General features: G+C 37.9%; 1 protein-coding gene across 1 annotated transcript in view; it reads left to right on the top strand.

Moving 5' to 3' along the window:
• Nucleotides 1–655: 655 nt before the first annotated feature.
• The window catches only part of si:dkey-256h2.1, a 20018-nt gene continuing 9530 nt past the window's right edge, over nt 656–11143 (top strand). Inside the window, exons 1-8 of the mRNA XM_034698694.1 lie at nt 656–1308; nt 3785–3927; nt 4564–4739; nt 6099–6259; nt 7691–7831; nt 9231–9352; nt 9979–10147; nt 10367–10512. Coding sequence (XP_034554585.1) covers nt 872–1308; nt 3785–3927; nt 4564–4739; nt 6099–6259; nt 7691–7831; nt 9231–9352; nt 9979–10147; nt 10367–10512 — 1495 coding nt within the window. The 5' untranslated portion in view covers nt 656–871. The remainder of the gene's footprint in view (nt 1309–3784; nt 3928–4563; nt 4740–6098; nt 6260–7690; nt 7832–9230; nt 9353–9978; nt 10148–10366; nt 10513–11143) is intronic.

Genomic DNA, 11143 nt, shown 5'->3' with positions numbered 1-11143 from the left:
ACCCTGATGACCAGTTCCTCCCACCCCAAGACAAGGGCCATAATGCAAATTAGGGGTTAATTTAAAAAAGAAAAGTAAAAGAGGAGGGGGGGGGGGGGATTCAGTTGTTACAGCAACCCAGACATAAGTACAATCAAGAGAGAAGTAAAAATAAGTAAAAATAAAAAAAATAAAATAAAATAAAATAAAAATAAAATAAGTAAAAATAAAAATAGATAAATAAAGCTAGAATACAATTTAGATATATACAATGTTACAAATGGAATTTAAATTAATAGAAGTAATTACAGGCGGTATTAAAAAAAAAAAAAGACGACATAGAAGGTATCAGTGTTGTTGTTTATGGTTTTGTTTGCTTTTGAAGGTCATAAAGAGGCATAAGTGTTGGTTTCAGTCTGTTTCTCAGCTGGTGAAAAACTCCTCATAGTGCCTTTAAGTGAAATCTCGCGAGATTAGCTATTTTCGTTAATTGGCATGAGTAACTGATTGAGTCGTTTGCCTACACAGATAAACTGTTGAACGCACTTTGTGATTCAAAGAGATGATAATAAACTCTGTCACTTCTTAACAATATTCATAATCATGATTTGTTTCTCCTAAATTGAATAAATCCGTGTTTTTATGCAGTAAGTTTACTCAAAACCTCAAATCTCGTGATGGAGCTATCAGCTCATTTTTGCGTTTTAGTAAATCTTGTCCTAGTAGGGCTTCCGTAGATATTAGCTCGACCCGCCTACAACTCAAATGTCTGACAGGAAGATTAGAGTCTGTTTGGAGGAGTTTGACTGCAGTGTGACCTTTTGAATCCAGGTAAACTCTATAAAAGAGATGCCCTGAACACAGCGTTAGTGGTGCGTTCAGGTCTGCAGATATGGCGTTGGTGCGTTCAAAGTTCTCGCTGTTTTGGTTCCTTTTTGTGACAGCTCATGTGATTGGAGCCGAAGGGAAACTGAAACTAACTGGGAATGATGCGGCCTGTGAGTCCCAGGACAGTGCACTCAGCCTGAGGTCCATTAAAACCTCATCCACAGGACCGGAGCCAGGAGACCCTGCTGCTGCGTTCACTGTCCGGACTCTGGATGGGGAGTTCTCCTTCCAGCCCGGTGCCCAGCAGGGACCTCTCCTCGTCCACGCCTTCAGCAACAAGTCAGGGTTTCTGGAGTGCCTGTGGAGCTCGGAGGCGTCCCTGACCAGTCTGGTGCAGGACCTACCGGAAAGCACCCAGGTCCTGTTTCTGTCCCTGGACGACTCTGCGGTGTCTGATGCTCTGTGGATGAGGGAGCAGCTGTACCGGGTCGCTGTGAAAAGGTGACCCAGAGGCAAAGTGTTGTGTCGAATACAAATGTAGTCCATGCATATACTGTATAAATATATATATTTAATAACAGGTCATATCTCTGCATTAAAGCATGAAAACATCAGATCTGCTCATCCTGCAGAAAAAACTCCTCCTGTAACTGATAGGGAAGTTAAATAGTTTTAATTTTGCACATGCATTCTGTGCACAATCATATGATTTTACCTCCAGTGGTCTCAGTCAATTATCTAAATAACTCACTCCAAGAACTTTAGTGAAGAAATGATTAACAACACATGAAAAGAGCCACAGTCCAAGATTGTAAACTACAGCTCATCAGTGCATTGTGTTTTGTGATAATATCTTTATCTGCAGATCGATGAATGAAGAGATGATCAAATAGAATAAAATCCCAGTGTAATGTAGAGGAGAAGAAGAAAAGAATAAATATGGTCACCCACAAAATAATGCACAAGTTCCTCAAAGTCATGCTCAGGAACTAAACTTGAACAAATGTATTTTGGTGCTTTTGTACAAGATGATTTTTACAAGATATACTTTATTGATTGCCCATTGGGGGAAATTATTTTGTTTCAGCAGCTTACAACACGGGACAGGGGAATACAACAATGTGCTAACATAGTTAAAAATATCATGATAATAGCAATAATAAAGGTAAAAATGAAATAAAATATTACATATATATACACACTATGTACACTCAACTCAACTCAACTCAACTTTATTTATAAAGCACCTTTCATATAAAAACATGCAGCCCAAGCAGCACAAGTGCTTCACAGAATAACACAGAGACAGAAAACAACAGCAGTGGTAAAATTATAAAAGGCATGATTATAAATGAAATAAAAAAAAATAAAATCAACACAGTAAAATTAATAAAATAAGTAAGAGTGGAAAGAAAAGTTAAAAATAAGGTAGCTTTAACAAGATCAGATGAAAACAAGAAATAAATAGATAAATAAACAATTAAATAAGGTCAATAAATGTTAAAACAATGATTTAAATAATAATGATAAAAATAATGAAAATAATGAAAATAATAATAATAATGCAGTCCAGGGCTAAAATAAATTACTCCAAATTAAAAGCTAGATTAAAAAGGTAAGTCTTAAGTTTACTTTTAAAAACACCCAGAGAGCTTGCCATCCCAGAGGCAGAGAGTTCCATAGCTTAGGGGCATAAAAACAGAAAGCCCTCTGGCCGGCGTTTGTGTGAGACACACGAGGAACATTTTAAATAAAAAAACACTTCTATCTTATGAATAGATAATAAGGTAAGTTATTGCACAGATACAATTGCACCAGGTTATTAAGAACACACACAGTGTGATTTAGATGTGAAATGGATACAATAGTTTGTGGGTGTGAATTGTAAACAATGACCCGGGAACACAGAGACGTAGTGCCAAGTAACAAAGTAACTGAAGTAAATAAATTACAAGGTTTATACTGTTATTAAAAACCTGGGAAAGTCATGAAATAAAGAAATAAGGAATTTACATCCCTTGACAGTTTAAGTTAAGTTAAGTTAAGTAATTCACCTAGAAAGCTTCTGAAAAGTCATAAAAATTTGCTTCACAAATACCTTTTATAATCTGTAAACATCTTACTGGTGTTGCTTAGATGAATACTGATTTTATATCACCTGCATGGCTTGTCATGACTTTTAGCTATGATGTAATGTGATTAAATTGACAGACTTGTAATCTTATTTTTCATGAATACTAGATTGTATTGTCATGAAAACTTTCTTCAAAGACATTACGAGTTATGGAAAAGTTAGGAAAGGAATATTCCAAATGTGTCTGTACCTTATAGTTAATTCATTTGATAATTATTGTTGCAAAGATAGATCATTAAAAGACAAGAGCTGAAAAAATGGTTAACAGTATTGCCAAAAAATGTTTGTAATTTCCTTTTAGATTGTCCAACATGTAGCGTTGTGGCCGACGCATTATCAATAAAACACCAAACAAGGAAACATCACTGGAGGAGAGCACTTGAATTTAAGTTTTATAAGCAGACATCTTTTGGAGCATTAGTCTGAAACTCTGCAGAGTGTTTGCTTCTCCTCACACAGACCAGAAACTCTGAAAAACAGGAAGTTCAGCCACAACTGGAAACTATTCAACCATGTTGCTAAGTTTGTACCAAATACGACAGGCTTGTATTCATACGACAGGATATATATATATATATAGACATTTGTGTAGCTGAGTTTGTCCAGTAATGATGAACTGCTTTTTTCACAATCACAGTTTGCTTCAATGCACCGTCTATATAATGGCATGAAAAATGTAGACCTCTAATAGACAATCCCACTTTTTCTCACGTATTTCAAGGGATAAAAACCTGCCTTGTATTCAGACCAATATGGTTATTATTTATCTCAGCCTAATGGTGATATGTTTAAACATTAAGACATTCAAAATCAACACCAGTATGCTCTTCTCTTTTGTCCCAGTGGTAAGAAGGAGGTCCTGTCCAGGCTGCACATCTGTCCTCTGCCTGTCTTCACTCTGGGAAACTGGTTACCAAGTGTGCTTTACAGCTGGGGCTGCTCGTCCCGCAGCTGTGTCCTCACCCAGGCTGTTTTCACCTCCGAAGGTAAGTCTGCTGCTGCCTCTCTGTGGCTCTGTGTCTGACTATTGCTCCTTCAGCTGAGATGAAAGTGTTGGGTTGGAAGTCATTTATTATAAAGCAACACAACTGTCATCAGAAGTACAGCAAAATAAGAGTAAGTAACAACAAAGGCAGCGTTTTAAGCCCCCAAATGTATAAAACAAATGCGTATTCTGTTGTTTATTATTAAGATAAAGTTCCTCTGTCCCTGTAAAACGTGATTTTTCAGGTGATCCATTCTCCAAACAAACGCTTCTCAAAGATAATCCTCCTGACGTGAGCCTGCAAAGCTCTCTGAACTTACACTGAGGCTTAAATCCTGCAGGTGTGTCTTTGTGCTAAAGCTAACAAGCAGTAGTATTACAGGTTAAAGGTCATGTTGGTGAGCTGTCGCTGTAGATTGAGTATCTTATTTGAAACATGCACAGCCTTTGCTGTAGAAAATGTGGTGCATTAAAATAATTTTTATGTATCCTTCATCACTGTCCCTGCAAATGATTGCTATATTACTAAATAACACTATAGATGATCAATAACAGCTGCACACAAACTTCCTCCATGAAGCAACAAACACACAGTCTTCTGTTTCCCTCTGTACTTTTCATTTTTCTGCACTAACAGGCTGGAATTTCCCGATAATCATCAAGAGACTAGACACCAGGTACGACTGGCTCATGACGAGATGGGGTCCAAAGTCTCTTCAGCTCGTGGATGCAGGTGACGGATGTGATCCATCGCCCTCTGTGGCGGGCGCTGTGGCCTGGGTGTCTGAGGGAAACTGCTCCTCCTTCACCAAGGTCAGTTCATGTCGCTGGTGGAAGACTGAGCAGCTTTTAGCTCATGTTGTTATATTCAGATTGTAAAAGAGTTTGCTTTGAAGTAGATTGATTATTGCTTTGGAGTGTAAGTGCAGCTAAAAACAAACTCCAGGTTAAAAATAGTCTCAGGAGCAAAAAAGCTTCTTGGCACTGTGTTCATGAAAGTCAATCAGAGTCGGAATTTCCTGACTCCCTGAAGTGCATCAGAAATAATTGATTTGACCTCCATTCAACTAATCAATGTTTGCAGATCATAAATAGCAATATAGGATCTGGATTTTCAGTATAGGAGTGCTCTGGTTTGTGTTTGTGGTACAACAATCCTCATAGCAGAAGGTTTTGGAGTATAACCTCAATAACTTTACCGCCACATCAATCAATCAATCAATCAATCTTTATTTGTAAAACGTCAAATCACAAACGTTATCTCAAGACGCTTTTACAAACATAGGAGGTCTAGACCACTCTATGTCAAATTATGAACAGAGACCCAACTTCAAGACAGGGTAAGACTGACCCCACCTTCATCCATCATAAGCATTGCACATATGAGTATTTAGCTAGTTACAGTGGCGAGGAAAAACTTTAAAACCACCTCAAACGCCACTCCCCATCTCGCTGCCTCAGATCATCAGATGCCAACCTCCTGTTCCCCATCACCAAGACCAAGCACCGCACCTTGGGGGACTGAGCCTTTGCCATCGCTGCCCTGACTCTCTGGAACTCTCTCCCTCCACACATCCACAATTCTGACTCTCTTCAATCATTTAAAAAACACCTCAAGACCTTCCTGTTAAAAACAATTAACCTCTACTCCCGCCCACCTCTGTCTTTGTTCTGTTTAATTAATGTTTTATTTTTATTTTTATTTTTCTGTAAAGCGGCTTTGAGTACCATGAAATACAAATACAAAAATCCGATCAATTATTATTATTATTATGCAGGAAAAGCAGTCCCTATAGAGAGCAAAAGCAGGTGGAGCACAATCTGCCTCTGCTCTAAGAGGACATATTGTCAGAATAAAGGTAATGAGTTCAAGATTGTCGTGTGTCAAATGTGAGTATTTCTTCTGTTTCTCTGTTTTTTATCAGGGGCATGGACTCTTCGATGAATAGCACAAACAACCATAGCAGATATAATCTACATTTCTCAATGTTTTCTTGCATTTCAGTCAATAAATCGTTGTTTATTTAATACAAAGAACAACCAACACAGTAATTCCTGCAGTAATTATTTGTGTGAAATGCTTTGTTTTGTTTTGAAACACTCGAGCAGTATCAGCTCTATCCCAACATGCATTCATGGACATCAGATCTTTGTTGCTGTGCTTCCCTACAGGTGGAGAACATGGCTAAATCCAACGCCTCCGGTGTCCTTGTCTACGCCTTCCCTGGTAACTCACTCCAGGACATGAACTGTGACGGAGATGAATGCAACACGACGCTCAGCATCCCTGCTTCCATGGTGCACTTTGAGCCTTCGGTCGCTCAGACGCTTCAGTAGGGATTAAGCACTTCCTCAGTTTGGCTCATGACATCCTTTATATGGATGAAGTGACCGTTTGTAAGGTCAAAGGAATTATACTGTTTGCGTCCTCTTGGATTATGATTGATGCTTGATCAACTTATGTAAATATACTTAAAATAATCAGGTTTCTAAGGGGAGAAATGTAACTCTGTAAATAACCAAGTTGTAGTTTATGAAGGAAGTAAAGGATGTCAGCTTCTTTAAAGGTGACATATCATGCAAAATGGACTTTTTAATGGTTCTCTACCTGAAATATGTGTCCCTGGCATGTCTACAAACCCCCCGAGAATGAAAAAAATCCATTCTGCCCCTGTTCTGATTTCTCCACCTTTCTGTAAATGTGTGTGAAACGAGCCGTTTCAGACTTCAGTGTTTTTGTTACGTAACAACAATATCCGGTCTGTCACGGAGTCAGAGCTTGGAGCTTGTTCAGCCCATAGACTGTATAAAATAATACTGAATCCCCCCTCCGTTTTTCATTACCTGCACAAATGTGTGCTAACAAGGAGCTTAGGAGGGAGGCATGCTAGTTGTAGGCTGTCTTAATAAACACAAAGGTCGGTTTTACTCCCCACGTCTGCAGATTTGAAGATCTAGTGGATGATTTGTATTTGTCATGGATAAGTGCTAGCGCTAGTTAGCATAGCTACATAGCTACATGTCGTAGCTGTAGCTGTGTACCAAGACACACGTCTACATACTGACAAATAAAACAACAAGAAACACAGAATCTGTGACCAATCCTTCAGAAAGGTCCTGCTGCCTTTCTGGCAGAGGTCGGTTTTACTCCCCACGTCTGCAGATTTGAAGATCTAGTGGATGATTTTTATTTATCATGGATAAGTGCTAACGCTACTTAGCATAGCCACATAGCTACATGTTCGTAGCTGTGTACCAAGACACACGTCGACATACTGATAAATAAAACAACAAGAAACACTAAATCTGTGACCGATCCTTCAGAAAGGTCCTGCTACAGGCGCCTCTCCGTCAGGATCAGATTCTGGATCAGATTCAGAGGGTTGAAGTAACGTGATCTATGAGCAGCCGTGTATATTCAGCCAACATGTAAACATTAGATCAACGTGCTGGAGAGCCGAGGCCACATCCACTTCCTGAGGGGGCGTGGTCAGAGAGAAAACAGAGTGTTCTGAGGAGGACTGAAGAAGAGGGCTTTTCAGGCATGCCAAAATCTGATTTCAAAGTGTTTTTTTGAGCATAAACTTTAAAGACATGTTTTGGGGACCTCTTAGACCAATATATATTGATGAAAAAAGCGTGATATGTCACCTTTAAGTGTCTGTATCTTGTTCTAATTTTCCCCTTTATAAACTCTGATGTCTTTTTCTCACGTTGATGCTTCTCATGATGGTGTGACACATTTGAATTCTTCTGTGTTTTAGGTCTGGACAGCTGGTGTATGTGACCTTCCAGATCACCCCGTCCCCAAGCTACTTCTTCAGTATCGACCAACAGGGGGTGCTGGCTGAGATGGGCTGGTTTCTTTACCCCTCGTTCAGCTTCTTCAACTGGCAGGCTCAGTGGTGAGAACACACATAACTCACACTTTATCTCAGGGGGTTTAAAGTCTGCACAACAGATACCAACCACTACCGAAGAATTAGATGACATTAGATGACAAACACTATTAGAAGCAAACTCAAGACCAGTGTTTTTAGTCTGGCTTTTACCTGAGTTTTATTATTATTATTATTAATAATAATAATAATAATAATAATAATAATAATAATAATAATAATAATAATAATGCATTTTATTTATAAGCGCCTTTCTTGACACACAAGGTCACCTTACATCATTAAAACAAACAGAGTTTAAATAACAAACAGTAATAAAATACATTTTTAAAAGTTGGACCGTGGTGTTCATTCTCTCTATTTCTATCTTTTCTACTCAATTATCTACTTAAAATGTTAGTCTATTTTAAAAGTCATAAAACATCTTATTTTAAATCACTATACACGCATATATATTATTTATTTACTTGTTTGAATTAATTAATTTATTTTCATGATTTATTTATTCATTTGATCGTATCATCTTATTCCTGTGATTTTTAATGATTACCTCTCCCTTTAATATATACTTATACTTAATTATAATTAACTTTGCTGTATTACCTAGTAGTGTAGCATCTCAATCTTTTACTGTTTTAATCTTTTAGTATTTTTTATTTTATAGTTTTATTGTTTTCCTTTTGTTGTCTGTTTATTTTATTATATTTTATTATTATTATTATTATTATTATTATTATTATTATTATTATTATTATTATTATTATTATTATTATTATTGTTATTATTATTGTTATTATTATTGTGTTACACTATTGTTGTTTAAAGAGTGATTTAGAAATAAAGTCCAAAGTCTAAAGATGAGGAAAGCTCCTAACAAAAAAAAATGTAATTAGACAATGTAAAAGAAATCTCAAAAAGGACAACAACATAGCTTCTCCTCTTGTGTATAAAACACAGTAAGTTCAGACAGTATGGACAATAAGGAGGGCAAAGTAAGTTGGCAACTTTTCAATATGCTCAAACAGAGAATTAAACCACTTCTTCTTTCTTATGAAAAGAAGAACTGAAAGTTGCATGGCCAGTAAAGCTGGTTCTGATTCATAGTATCAGAAAGCTGCACTTCAGGACTGACAACAAACAATAAGTTAGCCTTGAAGGAAAATAAAGATCACAGGTGAACTCTGTAGTGTGCCTTTAAACAAGCAGCAGCTTTGTCATATGGTTGTTAAACTTACTGATCATGTTTAATAAATGTACTGTTTTATCTTCAAGTTACAGACTGTACATCCTATTATCAGAAAATACATTCAGGATGTGCATCAGTCGAACATTATCTTGTTCTTCCTTATCTTAAATGTTGTAAACTTCCTGCTGTGAGGTATTTATCCCTGACTCTTGTCTCCAGGTTTGATTTCTATGCAGATCTGCTCACCAAGCTTCGGAGTCCTGCAAAGGTTGTTCCTGTTTTTGACAAAGTCCAGATGCAGGGGGAGAAAGGAGCCGTGGCTACAGTCGACCTGCCTCCTGGTGATTTAATTTAATTTGAGTGGATGAGCGGGTGTGAATGTATCAAGTCAAGAAGGAGGTGAATCAGCCAGTTATTCAATTAGTCAGTGTTTGTTTATACAACACCAAATCATCATCAAAGTTATCTCAATACACTGTAAAAAGAGCTGCTCTAGACTTTGCTGTAATCCATCCTGAGCAAACACTTAACATCTGGCAGCAGTGGCAAGGAAAACGTTCTTTTAGCAGGTAGAAACCTTAGACAGAACCAGATTTACATCCATCCACTGTGACTAGATTGGTCATGAAAGTCAGATAGAAAGATATGAAGATGGCATCGTCCTCACTGCCCCTAAAGTGACAACATTCTTTATATTTACAGTTAAAATAAGGCGTGAGAGTGGGTTTAGTTTTAGCAAAAACAAGCTGTACTACAGATTTAGTCCAACATTGACAATTTAATCCATTTCATCACACAGCTGTATCCAAAGACACCAAAATCAACCCACACTGCTCTGTAAAACACCATTAGCACAGACAGGAGAGGAACCGTGCATTAGAGCATCAGTGTGAACTCTTTGTGCTGTGCGAGGAGGGACGGTGGCTTTTTAATGATAACAACATCGAAACATAACATCTCTCTGCAGGATTGTTGGACTATGACCTGCTGGAGCTGGATGCCTCCCTGTTGTGTCCCGGCAGGAGAGACTCCACCTGCGCTCACTGGGATCACACAGTCCAGCTGTTTGTGTGCTGCGATCAAAGCGGTCCGTACTGCAACACGGAGCTGGGCCGATGGATCACCGCCTTCAGGAGGTACAAAATCTGATGCTACAAATACAACTTAATTATTACTCTTTTAGTTATACTATAGGTCCATTTTTTCTGCTTAAATTAAATAATTAATAACTTAACTTTGAGGCTTTAAAAGTGCTTTAGAAGTGTATTTTTGTTGAGATGCACTTTCATCAGTTTTCTGAACCAGACTCCTAGGTTCTGACTTATTTGATAGGATTCTTTGTTTTATTCCTGCAGAGGTACCGGGCACTGGCTGACAGACGTGTCTCCACTGCGCCCCCTGCTGGACAGCAACAAATGCACCCTCACCATGAAGACGGTGCCGTGGGCGATGCCGTGGTTCGTCTCTCTCAACCTGAGATTCAGTGTCAGCAATAAGACAGGTATCAACTGTGATAACTTACATTCCTTTTGCAAGAACCAGGGCGTTGACATAATTAAAAAAGTAGATACATCTGAACACCAGAAGCTGCTCCAATATACCTTTAATGAAATATATCACCACTAGTGGCGTTTCAGGCCATTGCCCTTCATCAGACATGAACTCACCTACACTCATATACATGTAAAGATATATACGGTGATATAGATACACACATATACATTATTTAGACATACAAACATTTATATATATACAATTACTGTACTATGTAGTCATCAAAACGTAATTGTCAGCCTGCCAAGGGTCCGGTCTGGGGAATGAAGTCCAGTTAAAGAGAGAGAGCCTTAAGTGAAAGACACTGCTGTGTGCAAGAAAGACGAGAAACTAGTTTAAATCTGTATGACATCAGTGTTTTCAGATTCAGCCTGACTTATGCTATCCCTCAATTTTATGTTATGTTACATCTTATATGAATCTTTAATGATAGTTGGTCAGTTTTCTTTTAGCTCATAAAAAAGGATCTTTCTTCAGAATCCTGTTTTTAAGATTTCTACCCTGAAGAATTAATCATGGATAGTTTGTAACTGTAGTTGGACAAAGTGCAGAACATTTCCCCAAGGATTACAAAAATA

This window comes from Notolabrus celidotus, chromosome 12, assembly GCF_009762535.1.
Source record: "Notolabrus celidotus isolate fNotCel1 chromosome 12, fNotCel1.pri, whole genome shotgun sequence".
Lineage (NCBI taxonomy): Eukaryota > Metazoa > Chordata > Actinopteri > Labriformes > Labridae > Notolabrus > Notolabrus celidotus.
Note: the sequence above shows the minus strand (reverse complement) of the source record. Positions and strands in the feature narration are given on the sequence as shown.